This window comes from Entelurus aequoreus, linkage group LG22 (assembly GCF_033978785.1).
Source record: "Entelurus aequoreus isolate RoL-2023_Sb linkage group LG22, RoL_Eaeq_v1.1, whole genome shotgun sequence".
Lineage (NCBI taxonomy): Eukaryota > Metazoa > Chordata > Actinopteri > Syngnathiformes > Syngnathidae > Entelurus > Entelurus aequoreus.
This window is the reverse complement of record NC_084752.1, coordinates 29550655-29565544: the sequence shown is the minus strand read 5'-3', so window position 1 is coordinate 29565544 and position 14890 is coordinate 29550655. Positions and strand designations below refer to the sequence as shown.

Sequence of the window (14890 nt, the reverse complement as noted above, 5' to 3'; positions counted from 1 at the left end):
ATTGGCTGTTACCGCTCTGAATACGCACTGCTGATTGGCTGTTACATGCGCTCTGAATACGCACTGCTGATTGGCTGTTACCGCTCTGCGTGTAACCAATCAGATGGTTCTGCAGAGACGTACTGACAGAGGCAGAGGCAGTACGAAGCGTAGCAGCTTGTTAAGACCTTAGTTTAGCACCAAATGATAATATAAATACATTTAATGAAGTCAAATACAAATAAGGCAACAAGACAAGTATCCTACACTTCTCTTTTGTAAAGTAAATCTGAACAGCCGATATGGGCATCTACATCAACTATATGATTTGCCTGAGAGGCTGGACAGGACAAAAAAAACAAAAACACTTTAGTTTAGGCGTTGGCTCTTTGTTTTTAAGGCGGCCGCCTTAACAAAAAAGCGCTGCGGGAAACCCTGGGTGTTGCTGCTACTGGGAACCCTGCAGTAGATCAATAAAGTTATATCTAATCTAATATGAAATTAATGAGGGAAGCAGAATTGCAGAAATGATGTTCTTTATTTCATTTTCTTGTCTTTTTTCCCTTTTATTTTATTGATAAAAAAATCACACAGAATGTTACTCAATCCGAAAAGAAAATACAGCAACCCCAGACCCAACTTTACGATCCTCTCAAATTTACATTTGAGAAGGCATACAAAACAAGGAAAAACTCAAATTAATAGCACATGCTTTGTCCTAGTTTACATTCATGTAATAGTTCAAACAAATTAATACAATGGATCCCATATCTCAAAATATGATTAATTATTTTCTGATCTAAATGCATTTCTTTGTACTGATATCATCTCCATAGCTTCTGACACTAAATTGATGTAGAACTCCAAGAGTAAAAATGTTTGCTCTGTCTTTGGGACGTTGATATTTAAGAAAGGGATTCCTTCTTTTGTTATTTCGGACCACAACTATTCCATTCTCTGCCAAATCCCTACAGTAGATGAGTAGCTGCCTGACACATTAAGCATACTTTTCTATCTACTGCACCCGTTTTCAACAGCTGAGAACGTGAAACATATAATCTATGTTTTGTGCATCTAAAGGGCTTTTTAGTATATTTCCAAATGCCAAAAATCATTATTGTAATTATTGTTCAATAAAACCTGGAAACATTTTTAAAAATTGTATCATAAGTAAAAAGTGTATCCTCCAGTTTGTAACGATTTTAAGTCATACTATCAAAGGATATGGATTTTTTTATTGCATTTTCACCTTTTTGAAGAGTAAATACATCCTTAAAACTCAACAGTCCATTAATTGATCTGCTGTTGCATGTACACACTCGTTACATGCATACCTGTCAACATTTGCATTTGACAATATGGGAAATTTCCCAGGAAAATGGGTAAAAATAAGGAGTTTTCATTTCCATTAAATCAAGGCTCCCAGGGCTTGTTGAGCGGACTCAAACGTTGCATTAGCGACTAATATGATATGGATTTTTTTCGTGGAGACCGCCCCAAAAGGGACAAGCGGTAGAAAATGGATGGATGGATGGAGACCAAAATCCAGGACAATATGGGACCAGGAAGAAAGGACAAAGAACATGATTACCTGACAAAAACCTGGAAGTTACATGTTACATGTGCTTATTCCTATCAAATAATGGCATCCCATACAAAACTCACATTACAACTCGAACTCCATCAATGAGTACATCAAATGCAATAACCGGATTAATATAAAGTCATGAGTCATATAATTATATTGTATAAAAAAAACAATTCCCCTGCACATTTTATATCTAAAGCAAGAAAGCCACACAAGCAACCCAGAGATAAGATAATGTGTTGAAGATTTGCCTTCCATCAGTCGCCGCGTCAGCATTTTCATTAGCTTTATTCTTCTTTCTGGCTCTCAACGAAGGCCGACACGTCGCTTCCCTCTCCCTTGTCACCTCTGCTTTTGCTTCTTTAATTTGTCTTGTCTTAACTTTCTTAGAGCCTTTTTTTTGCACTGCTCTCCAACATTCAAAGAATGGAATTAATCAAATGGGCCCTCCAGAGAAATTGACAAGATCTGTCCGGGTTCATGTAAACCTGCCTGTCCAGACGAAATGTTTGTTGCTTAATAAACGATGGACTCTTAAGAGAAATGGAGGGTCGTGTGCCTGGCGATTCTTTTAGTCGAGGACATTGAAGATATCTACCTATTCAGATATCATGATAAGAGGACATCTACTGAGTAGAGTAAGCATTGCCCTGGTATAACGACAAATTATTAAGATGCAACAAATGATTGATAGGCTTGACTAAGCTGTGGGCACTCAGAATTTGAACTAAATCACAAACTGGATAACATCTCGGAGAAGCTTTCTGCTCTGCAAGACAACATTATGACTAATTTGAGAGCGATTACTATCAACTCGAGCAGATGAACAATTTGGAATGTATCTGCTCACCCTAACCAAAACAATTCTTATCTACAATTTGGCTCACTCTACACTGGCCATGGCAAAGTCATGCTGTAAACACACCCAGAGAGTCCACTGCAACAAAAGACGCTCTCAAATCCCTTCCCCACTTCCTTCAAGGACACTTGGGATGTTTTTGACTGTGGTGGACTAGATCTCAGACGCCTCCACAGCAACCAGCTAAGTTGTAAGGCTGTAAGGGCCAAATGGAGCGACTTCTAAACTTATGGGCTGCTACAATTCAGAAAAGAACACATACGCCCCACACCAATCCTACTTCACCCCCCCCCCCACCCCCCCGTGGTATGATTGCTAGCGAAGCAGCGCCCTGGGTGGCTGCAGTTTCAGGCTGGATAACACCCCCGCATACTCTGCCCCCTCCAAGTTTGTATGCTGTTATATGCTCGTATGTGATTCTAACGCTTGAGGTTTTCATCTAGTATCAAACTGAGGACTAAGAGGACCTTAGTTTGGGGGTTGCCTTTTTTATCCACCACCTCCCCCCATGTTTACCCCAATCAGTCTATTCAGCAACAAATACTCTACTGCCCCGAAAACAAACTTGATTGGATTTGGCAACAACATTCCATTTAATGGTGGGCATGATGTCGACCTCGTCGGCCTGGCCCACACAACGGCCCACGTTTCCCGCGTTGTCCACAGCGGACAACACCACTCTGTTTGCACAGCAGGAGGCCGTGTAGGAGACCACAGTGATGCTCTCGCCGTCTGGCCCGACCTCTGTGCTCGTCTCGAGGGTGCCGTTTCCTTCAAGGACGGTGATTTCAACATCCGTCCCATTGATGCCGTCGGTCACATTGGCCATGAAGTCCCACACAAAGTATTTGCAGAGTGATTCATTTGCAGGACAGCCGCTGGATGTATTAGCCAGGCACACTGGCGGAGCGATATCTGTCACCTGGGGACAGAAAGGCAGGGACATTGGGACACCGTGTGAAACTAAAACAATCTGGTTCATCAGGATCTTTAAGCTTTTCGCTTACCCTGAACACAGAAAACCTAAGTACGACATTGTTACTATTGACGGCAGCTGCGTCCTCCGCCGCAATGGTGAGCGTCACGTCCGTTCCCGACAACGCATCTGCAGGAGCGATGAGAGTCACCGTGCCGCTGGCAATCCCGCCGCTGTCGGCTCCTGTGGTAACACTGCTGGGCGATGCTAGGGAGAAGCCACGGTCGTTGGTGGCGCTCACCGTGAACGTCTCCATTGCGCCACTGTCTATGACGCCACCATTGGTCAGGGCGACAGTGAAGGGGATGGTGACGGAAGAGCCAGCTTCTATGATGGTGGTGTTAGGTAGAGCCTGAAGGATGATAATAGCTTTGGTTTAGCACCAGTAACAAACATTTCAAAGATGATGGGTGTTGATGGCTAATACAAATAAAAAGTGCCGGGGCTTACATTGACAACAATGTTGGAAGTTGTGATTCGAGTGGGGGCCTGTCTCTGGAAGCTGCCTGACGCCATCCTTGACGTTAAGCTGCTTGTTTCTCCCCTCAGTAGAACCACATAAGTACCTTCTGTAATGTTACTGAACGTCACCACGAAGGTTGAATTTGTTATTGGCTGTGGGGTAAAAGACAAGGTTTAGTCAAAGAAGATGTCTGCCTGACACAAAAACAAGTGTCTTGGACTGTAATGCATTCGCCAGTTGTATTTGATGGGACGTTCACAGTATGTTACATTTTTTTTTACATTTCATGTTTAATTAAGATGACTCTCATAATAATTACTCGAGATGGAATGTATGGCTCTTTGAAGGGAGCCGGATCTTATGGAGCATTTCCAAAAAGCTGTCTTTTTCAAACTAGGAAACAATCGATTCGTTATTGCATTTTCAAATAATTTAAATTTACTGTATTTTCCGGACTATAAGGCGCATTTGAAATCATTTTTATTTCTCAAAAGTCGACAGTGTGCCTAATAACCCGGTGCGCCTAATGTACGGAATAATTCTGGTTTTGCTCACCGACATCGAATAAACTGTATTTGGTACGTGGCGTAATGATAAGCGTGACCAGTAGATGGCAGTCAAACATAAGAGAGGTATAAGGCAATATGACTCAAGTAAACGAGACCAACATTGTATATGTTCCATTGAAAATATAGAACATTACACATGGCGCTCAAAAATCTATCAAAATGTTTTAGCATGACTTTGGTAAGCTATGAAGCCGCACCGCTTGATGGATTGTACTGTGCTTCAACATACGAGTATCATTATGGTGTGTGTATAAGGTAAGACATATTATCTGCCGTTTTGTTTCACAATATTATGCAAAAGCAACTTTTGTTACCTTCTGGTACCTGCTGATCTGTATTTGGGATCGTCATAAATCCTGAAAAATTGTGCGCGTCCGCCTTTGTAGTCCGTGACGATGCCTTAGTCGATAAGACTTCTTCTTTTTCTCTATCTTCTTGTTATGGGACTGTCATCCTCCGCTGTTGCCATTTATATTATAAAGTAGTGTAAAGTTCTTACTTATACTGTATCTGTCAGTAAACTCGCCATGAAAGCGCTAAAACATACCGGTGTTGTGAGTTAAATTAATCACCCAAGTCGTTATTAGAGTTCCGGTCGGCCGGTTTTTCACGGGACACATTTACGGCCTTGTTGTTGTTTCCGGATGAGGACATGCTGCCCGTTTTTGATTTAAGTAAAGTCTGAATGTCATTAAAACAGTTAGCTCCATCTTTTGACACTTCTTCCACTTCCGTCCTTGCCCCCTACACCGCTACAACAAAGATGGCGAGGAGAAGACGCTGTCGAAGGTGAGCCACGTAAATCAGACCGCCCCCAAAACGACGCATTCTGAAACGACTGTCAGAAAGCTACTTGAAGATGGTCTGTAAAACATAATCTATGCAACATTTTGACCAAAGAACCACCATTACATGTTATGTAGACCAAAAGGAAATGTTTTAAATTTAGAAAAAAAAAAGAAAAAAAGACCCCTTTAATACGCCTTATAATCCAATGCGCCTTTTGTATGGAAAACGACCTGAATAGACCCGCTCATCGGCAGTGCGCCTTATAATCCGGTGCGCCCTATGGTCCAGAAAATACAGTATGTGTTTTAGAGCAACATCAAAATTCTAACATATATACTGAGACAACTCTGACATGGGCTCAACCCGGTATAATTGCTTTACAAGACCAGCACTAAAGCAGTCTGCAACAGGAGACAGTGAACATTTGAAGGGCAATTTGTGGCTGTATTCGTTTTAAAGACAGAGTAGGAAGGGGGCTAGGGCTAGGCATATGTTAGCTGTACATTTTCATATGAAGCATTCATTCATTGACATTCTGTATGCAAAACTGAAACCCAACACAGATTATTATACTAAACAACTTGCCTGCAATGTCCCGTTGACCTCTGTTCCGTCCAAGGTGTTTAACAGTGTGACCTGTGTGACACTTACACCGTCACTTCTTGTCAGTGTGACCAAGAGGCTGACGTTACCGCCTGAAAGTTTGTACGTGATACAAAATGTCATTTTCACATACGGCTGTTAACAAGGATGGATGACCGCTTTTCACAACTGAATTGAAAGAAATGTTTGACCTGAAATAGGTCGGCCTTCTTGCGGAAAGAAGTCTGTGGAGGCTCCATCCTTGACTTCCACGAGGTTGTAGATGAAGTCCAATGAACTTTGACCTGATGCCAGCATTGGGAAAACAAATATTAACCTTTAAGAAAACGTATCCGCCACTTTTGGGTTCTACAACTGACCTATGACCTTTACAGAGTAGGGATCGGTGGAGTTCACACTGATTTCCCACAGTCCGGTCTCACTATCGTTGTTGAGCCTCAGTCGTCTGAGGTTACTTGCCAAGCTGAAAGATGCCAGAGGTTCAGTGACCCCACTGGAGGTCTGAGTTGCACCTGGGAGGGAAGGAGAGGAAGGTTAGATCGGCACAAACAGTCGGTGCCTTCATGGCTGATGCTGAGTAAAAGGACATTTACCGGTGGGGCTGCGGAGGGTGAAGTTGAGAGATGGCGCTCCTGTGAGGAGGATAGTTATGTTGCTTAGTGTGTCATCGATGAAAAATGAGAAATTACAGGGCGCTCCGGGATTCTTCACATCTTGAAAAACAGTCACCTGAAAGACAGTGGCATGAATTAATCCACGTCCCAAACTTTATTCACGTCTTTTCCCCTCCCTCCTTATCTTACCACGGCGATGGCTATGGAATCCTCTATAACAATCGTAACCATTGAGAGATCCGAGTTAGGGACTTCGATGGTCAGACCTCCAGAGGCCAAGGCAATTTCCCGGTACAACTCAGCCTGTGTTTGAGTCACAGTCCTGGGTGCCACACCTAGAAGGTCTCTTTTTCTCCTTCGATTAAGGACGTCTGTTAGCAGGAACGTCACCTAAAAATGAGAAAACTCAATTAAAACCTAGGTAGACACTGTTTCATCACGTTTCTATAGAATACTGTACGTGAAGGGTTCAATATATTATTTGAACTTTCTTAAAGGGGAACTGCACTTTTTTGGAAATTTGCCCTTCACCCACAATCCTCATGTGAGACAAAACACATGTCTGACCATTTTCTGTTCGTTGTAAATAGTGAAAAACTGCCAGCAAGATGCAGGTAAGATACAATTCGGTCCGAATATGAAGCCCTCTGTAAAAACTAAATACTTGAGTCTACCTTGCTGTGACGTCACAAGCCAGACTGCAAAACCCTTGTGGTCAGAGCCATCCAAAACTGAATTCATGGTTTGATGTTTTGGCATTGTTTTACTTGAGTATCCAACATGGTTAAAACATGCATACGTCAGAAATGCGAAAATCATCATAGGTCCCATTCACCCTGCTGGGGAGCTGGGATACATCTTACTGTAGCAGAAGCAAGAAGAGTATAAAACATAGACTCACCGAAGACCTGGTGCTCTCTATAAGGGCAAGGATGATGTTTCTTAGGTCAGCATCTTTTGCTGGAGCATCAGTGAAGAGAAAGATGTCAGAAAAGCGCGGGGCCGCAGTTAGGGCAAGCTGTCAAAAACAGGACATGACATTTAAAAGGCAAGAAACTACATTTGATCTCTGACCTAAAATAAAAGTAATTTAATGTACATTTTGTTAATTATAAAACCTCATTGTTTTATTTAACAGTGAGTTGATAATTATAACTGTGCTGTCTGCTAGTTATATATTGATTTCTTATACTTCTGACTCTCATTATCAAGTATTACATACAGTACTACATTTTGTGTCACTATTTAGTACAGGATGTTGTGGTGCTCTCTGGGAAATGTCGATGAACAATTGACACTGCCAAGGTATTTGTCATTAAAATTGTTGTATTCACAAGATTTTAGTTGATTATCTTCTTAATGCATGATGTTTGTTTTTTGTAGGAGTGTTTTGTTGTGCACAATTTTAACATGTCAGTGTTTTTTATCTGACATCAAACATTTTACTAATCTTTTTTAACTTGGTCATTTGGCACGTTGATTCGATTGCTGGGTTTGTGCAATAGTTTAAATTATTCTTCGGTGCTGTTATTTTAAGGCTTGGTTTTATTTTCGTGTATTTTCCTATATTTGCAGTGTGTGTTTTTTTGGTGTGGGAACTTTTCTGCTTTTATTCTATTTAAGTCTTTTATAATATCCATCCATCCATCCATCTTCTTCCGCTTATCCGAGGTCGGGTCGCGGGGGCAGCAGCCTAAGCAGGGAAACCCAGACTTCCCTCTCCCCAGCCACTTCGTCCAGCTCTTCCCGGGGGATCCCGAGGCGTTCCCAGGCCAGCCGGGAGACATAGTCTTCCCAACGTGTCCTGGGTCTTCCCCGTGGCCTCCTACCGGTCGGACGTGCCCTAAACACCTCCCTAGGGAGGCGTTCGGGTGGCATCCTGACCAGATGCCCGAACCACCTCAACTGGCTCCTCTCGATGTGGAGGAGCAGCGGCTTTACTTTGAGCTCCCCCCGGATGGCAGAGCTTCTCACCCTATCTCTAAGGGAGAGCCCCGCCACCCGGCGGAGAAAACTCATTTCGACCGCTTGTACCCGTGATCTTGTCCTTTCTTTTATAATAGAATGATATTAATTCAGAGCTACTTTTAGATTATTACCTTTTAACTACTAAGTGCCTTGTGTTCTCTATGTGACATAGATGTACCAAACTAAAATTCAGAATCCTCCAGTTTATTCTGGCAACCTGTTTTAGCTGTACTATAGTTCTAGCTGCTTTTAGTACACACACCCACTTAGAACTATGACATTTATGTTTCTAAAATAAAATGTCAATGAAATTAAAGTGCAAATTAAAATTCAGTATCACCATTTTAATCATGACTTTTGACTTTAGGTTTAGACTTCTTCTGTTTATTCAATATTTTCATTACAGCCAGTGGTGGAAAAGTGTATTACAACTGAGTTTTGCTGTGGCCCATACAGTCCACAGCTGAGAAACATATATTTTGTGGGCCTCGTCCTTATGTTTAGGAAACACTGCTGTATCCTATAGATTACTTCCAAGTCTACTATAGACAACTTGCAAACGAGACTTAGAAGTGTGACACACAGTACCACAGTTATCAATACCAGCTCACTGTTAAATGTTCAATAATAAAAAACATTTTTTTTGAAGTGTTATGAATTCCCAGGCCTCAAATTTTTACTTTTTAAGGTCAAGGCAAGTGTTGCCTTAAAGGATGGCTCATATTTTAGGGCACCAAGGCAAACGTTATTTTCTTTCAAGGCAGGATATATATATATAGATTATTGTTATCAATGTTGAAATCATGATTACTGATTGTTAAGTAAAACAGAGTTGGGGTATGACCGTAACACCATCATGTCATTTGTAATGTCTAATAAAAAGACTATAGATAAACGTTATCCATATATTAATAGACAAATATTATTTTTTTAAATTTTTTAATAACATCAATTTGTCAGCTTTTTGTCATTACATAATGCCTTTATCTCTATTTTTACATTTTGATAAAGGGAGTTTTTATATTTTTGTACGTTATGTACATTTATATGTAGATGTAGATGCTGTATCGGAACAGATCCATTAAGAGTTTGAGCAGAAATATGTCATATAGGAATTAACCATACACAATAAAACATTAACAAAATGATGTGTCACATGAGTGGTTTTTAAGTAACACCTTTGACAAGAAAAAAAACACAATTAAAGTAAAAAAAACCACGGTGTTTACTTTTTGATATCAAAATAAAACAAAGCAGTTTGGCTAATGAAGATTAAGTCTAATAAACAAGCTTTGTTCTTCTCAAACGCCTCCTAGTGGTTCAGTGCAACAAATTGGCCAGCAACAAAAACCCGGAGTGATGCCTTTCACATCGAATAAACAATCTTCACAGCCTGCGTTCAATTCGATGAGATGACAAAACATTATAGCTAGTATTGGTGTTATTTGAACACTGATACAGTTTGCAGTTAAATAAAGGAGTGAGCATCCCAGTAAACAAAGTAAATACTTTATAAACAAGTTGTGACAACGTTCACGACACATCGCCCGCTGCAAAACATCAAATAGCTTTCTCCTTCGCTGTATACTTTTAGTGTGGCGACAAGTGCGTCTGTCTCCAATATTGTCCACACCTGTCTCCATCTAAACACAGCACTGTGCTCTTAAACGCACGGCGGGAAGTGAGGGAAAATGAGGTTAAACCAAACGCTTGGCTCCGTTTACTCCGAGGGGAAATCTCCGCAGCAAAGTCGTTGTCGTTGGTCCGCCATGATTATCAAGCCAAACACCGCTAGTGTCCATGCGCCTGACTTCGTGTTGCCGAAAATGCATTAATAAATTACGCTTTTTTGGTAATTAAAAATTTGACGTATTACTAACCGTCGGGAATTATCGCAAATTATCATTATACCGTTACATCACTCGTCCATTAAAAAGTAAAAAGTCAAGGGCGGTCACGGCATGTTCTTGCCGCAAATGTTGGTCAATTTTTTGGGCATTACGACAAATGACGAGGGCGGTAAAATTTGAGCGCTGAATTCCCATATATTAATAGGCACACACAGAAGTACCAAATATTAAAATACCGTATTGAGTTTCCAGGTACCTGGAATTGGTACCGTAACAATTCAAATGTGAAAGATACCCATCCTTACACATTACACATTATCAGTAAGATGTCTGAAAAGGCTTTTAAATTATCGCCTCCTGTACTTTTGCTTTCTGTTTAATTGTTCTCTATAAATGGGCTACAGAGTTTGTAAACATGGTTCACATTTTTTAATTTAATTTACAAATATGTTTTAATTTTGGTAGTTATTTTTATAATTCATTGTTGTCCACTTTTGAAAGCAAATCTGGTGGAATTATGAAAAGATGCATTGTGCTGCACACACCTGCAATCCAGACAAGCTCAACTCTGGAAGGTCACCTCCTCCAGAGACAGTCAGCGAATTGATTTGCTCCATAAAAAAAGTTGCATCGGTCGTCTGTAGCACAGGTCCAAAATCTGCAAAAAGAAAAACATTAAGTTCCAAATAATGATGCACAATTTTAAAACATGTTCTACACCAATACCTTGTGTAAGTAATAAAACATGAAATACAGTAACATGTCAAGAGTTTTACGTATATTTTGAAAACACAAGTCACACTGTTCCATGTTGTTATGAATTAGACACCAATTCGAACAATCATTTCTGCGAGCTTGGTGTTGTTGGCCTGACCGCAGGATGCAGAGACGATTGGCAACATGATATTTTAATAATGAAAAATAAGGTGGCACCAGCGTGGAAGAAACAAAGGTCTACAGGTAAGTAACATACAAATTAAACAGCCAAACAGGAACCAAGGCATAAGCAAACAATTTACAAGTATAAGAAACACCGGGTACAGCGTGACGTGTACAGCAACCAACCATTGTCTGAACCAGCATTGCCTCATGTATTTATGGACTCTGTGGCACATTGTAGAAATACAATAAACAAAAACAACCAGGAAAGATGGAGTAATGATACAAACTAAAAACACAAAGATGTGGTTTTGAAATTATGTTTTAGTCTTTTTTAAGACTATTTCATTACAATTTTTATGATGTCACGCCACCACCATATTGAGAGAATAGCCAAAACAATATTTTTTATTTCATGTACTTGAAAGCTCCACGCCACCGCTGTTCTTTAATTAATTTAAAATAGTTAAAAGTTAAAGTTAAAGTACCAATGATTGTCACACACACACTAGGTGTGGCGAAATTATTCTCTGCATTTGACTCATCACCCTTGATCACCCCCCGGGAGGTGAGGGGAGCAGTGAGCAGCAGCGGTGGCCGCGCCCGGGAATCATTTTTGGTGATTTAACCCCCAATTCCAACCCTTGATGCTGAGTGCCAAGCAGGGAGGTAATGGGTCCCATTTTTATAGTCTTTGGTATGACTCGGCCGGGGTTTGAACTCACAACCTACCGATCTCAGGGCGGACACTCTAACGTTGACTAGGGTTTTTAATTTTTTAGCATTTATAAGCACACTTTCGATACACTGGGAGACTACAAGCTAATGCTGTACAGTATTTTTTTAAGTATAGCTACCTCTTGGCAGCTGGTACTGCAATTTAAATTACAAACAGTAATCTTAAAAACATGACGAATGTCAATAAAGTAGCAAATTTAAAATGCCGGGGTATCGTAAACATATCTAAAATCTGTAATAACTACTGAAATGATTGTATCGTGGCAACCATATTATACTGTACTGTTATTTCTGTCCAATATTGTGTTTGTGCACACAATATCATCAACCCAAAATAGTGTACCTGGATCATTGAAAGGAACCAGTATGTAGAATGGAGGTTCCAGACCAGTGTCCAATCGACTTGCGACGATGTTATTGGAAACTCTCCTCACTTCAGCTATTTCCGGACCCATACTGCCTGTTGTGTCGATGACAAAACATAGCACAGGGGCAAAAGAGAGGCCTACCAGCCTGCAGGAATGCAAGAGAGACAACCCATACGTATTATGCCTTCATGGTCTATTATCTTACGTCTGATCAATTGATGGTCATTTGACCTGAGAACCGAGAATTGCTTTTAAAATCTCTTACAGTAGAAATTCCTGGTCTCCTACAGATATTCTGATGTTCTCCAGGAGATCCAAACTAGCTGTCAGAGCCAAATCAGCTGCTTCTTGGTGGAGGAAGCCATGCCTGGAGTCGAAGGTGTCCTTGTTGATGCCTCCCACTGGTTCCTGTGTGCTTGTCAAGTCTAGAGGACCTCCATGGCTGCATTTACCTTTAAGTACGAAGACAAAGTCAGTGAACATCATTCTTTGTGATGCTGAGTATACACGGTTGTATCCCCTCATTCAGGCCTGAGTGATATGGCCTACAAATAAAATATCAGATTTGAGAAAACAGAGCTGCACTTTATTTATTTACGAAGTATATGCCTGACCATATTGAAAGGCAGTTACACTTCCTGTCCCTTACTTAATCTGGTTTGTGTGGAAACTCGGTACGCCTCCATACCATATCAATTGTTTCATACTCCCAACAAATCTAAGGATGAATAGATCTATAGTAGCACCCCTAGTACCGAATATAAATTATGCTCAGAATTAATCAATTAAAACAACAGCCCTTTGTAATCTGACAATATATTACCTTCTGGCTTATTTGGGAAGAATCTGTCAAAGTAACCGGATGTGAGAAGGCCCCCATCCAGCACAGCAGGCAAAATGTTGTCGGTACAGTCGTCACCTACACAGCTTGTACAAGTTGGAACAGTTGGGCCTGCAAACAAATTGAGCAAATGTCAGAAAAACTCTAAAATGCAATCAACAATATCTGAAAGAAAATATTTAATATTTAATAATATATTTATCCGGCCCGCGAATGAATGATCTATGGCCCCCGGGATGATATTTGATTAGTATTAGAACCGGCCCGCAGGCCTGTTGTTGTTTTGCACGCACCAATACTCCATCAGTGTTGGCGCTAGGAATCAAAGTCATAAAAATGGGGTCCCACAGTAAAGTTTTGGGGTCCCACTTTTTTGTAACCGTTTTGAAAACAAATGATAAATGTATGCATTATCCTGTTTAGAGATGTCCGATAATGTCTTTTTTGCCGATATTCCGTTATTGTCCAACTCTTAATTACAGTCGTGGAATTAACACATTATTATGCCTAATTTTGTTGTGATGCCCCGCTGGATGCATTAAACAATGTAACAAGGTTTTCCAAAATAAATCAACTCAAGTTATGGAAAAAAATGCCAACATGGCACTGCCATATTTATTATTGAAGTCACAAAGTGCATTATTTTTTTTAACATGCCTCAAAACAGCACCTTGGAATTTGGGACATGCTCTCCCTGAGAGAGCATGAGGAGGTTGAGGTGGGCGGGGTTGGGGGGGGTGCGGGGTTGAGGTGGGGTGGGGGGTGGGGTTGTAGCGGGGGTGTATATTGTAGCGTCCCGGAAGAGTTAGTGCTGCAAGGGGTTCTGGGTATTTGTTCTGTTGTGTTTATGTTGTGTTACGGTGCGGATGTTCTCACAAAATGTGTTTGTCATTCTTGTTTGGTGTGGGTTCACTGTGTGGCGCATATTTGTAACAGTGTTAAAGTTGTTTATACGGTCACCCTCAGTGTGACCTGTATGGCTGTTGACCAAGTATGCATGCATTCACTTGTGAGTGTGTGAAAAGCCGTAGATATTATGTGATTGGGCCGGCACGCAAAGGCAGTGCCTTTAAGGTTTGTTGGCGCTCTGCACTTCTCCCTACGTCCGTGTACCACTCCGTACAGCGGCGTTTTTAAAAGTCATACATTTTACCTTTTGAAACCGATAATTTACGATATTACATTTTAAAGCATTTATCGGCCAATAATATCGGCAGTCCAATATTATCGGACATCTCTATTGATTAGTATTAGAACCGGCCCGCAGGCCTGCTGCTGTTTTGCCCGCATTAATACTCCATCAGTGTTGGCGCTAGGAATTTTCAAAGTCATAAAAATTTGGTCCCACAGTAAAGTTTTGGGGTCCCACTCTTTTGTAACCGTTTTTAAAACAAATGCTAAATGTATGCACTATCCTGTTATATCTCACATTCTATATTGTGTTTTGGAAAAAGGTTGTCATAAACGTTACTTGATTCCTAAAAAAAAAATAATACAAAATAAAACACATTTTTATGCACATGTAAATGTATTCAGTTATAAACATTCATTCACTTTCTTCTTTCCTTCATGGATCTAAACTTTACCGCTGCCGGTATTTTTTTCTATATTTTTATTGTAATATTTTCAGAATGTGTTTGTTCCATTTTTGGCCAAAGTAAAACAAAGAAAACTATCTGAAGTTCTCTTTATTTTTTAGTTTTAATGCCATGATTTTAATAGTCCGGCTCGCGTGTGCACAGATTTTCCTCCATGCGGCCCCTGATCTAAATGTAATCTGTCTCAAAGTGTTAACATGTGCTCAAT

General features: G+C 40.6%; 1 protein-coding gene across 1 annotated transcript in view; it reads right to left on the bottom strand.

The window, feature by feature from the left end:
- Positions 1-2762: 2762 nt before the first annotated feature.
- LOC133639912 (von Willebrand factor A domain-containing protein 7-like) overlaps positions 2763-14890 on the bottom strand; it is a 20535-nt gene continuing 8407 nt past the window's right edge. Inside the window, exons 6-18 of the mRNA XM_062033600.1 lie at positions 13067-13195; positions 12509-12695; positions 12219-12388; positions 10804-10916; positions 7342-7458; positions 6630-6830; positions 6420-6555; positions 6186-6338; positions 6018-6110; positions 5809-5918; positions 3853-4017; positions 3434-3754; positions 2763-3348 (exon numbers count right to left, since the gene is read on the bottom strand). Coding sequence (XP_061889584.1) covers positions 2953-3348; positions 3434-3754; positions 3853-4017; positions 5809-5918; positions 6018-6110; positions 6186-6338; positions 6420-6555; positions 6630-6830; positions 7342-7458; positions 10804-10916; positions 12219-12388; positions 12509-12695; positions 13067-13195 — 2291 coding nt within the window. The 3' untranslated portion in view covers positions 2763-2952. The remainder of the gene's footprint in view (positions 3349-3433; positions 3755-3852; positions 4018-5808; positions 5919-6017; positions 6111-6185; positions 6339-6419; positions 6556-6629; positions 6831-7341; positions 7459-10803; positions 10917-12218; positions 12389-12508; positions 12696-13066; positions 13196-14890) is intronic.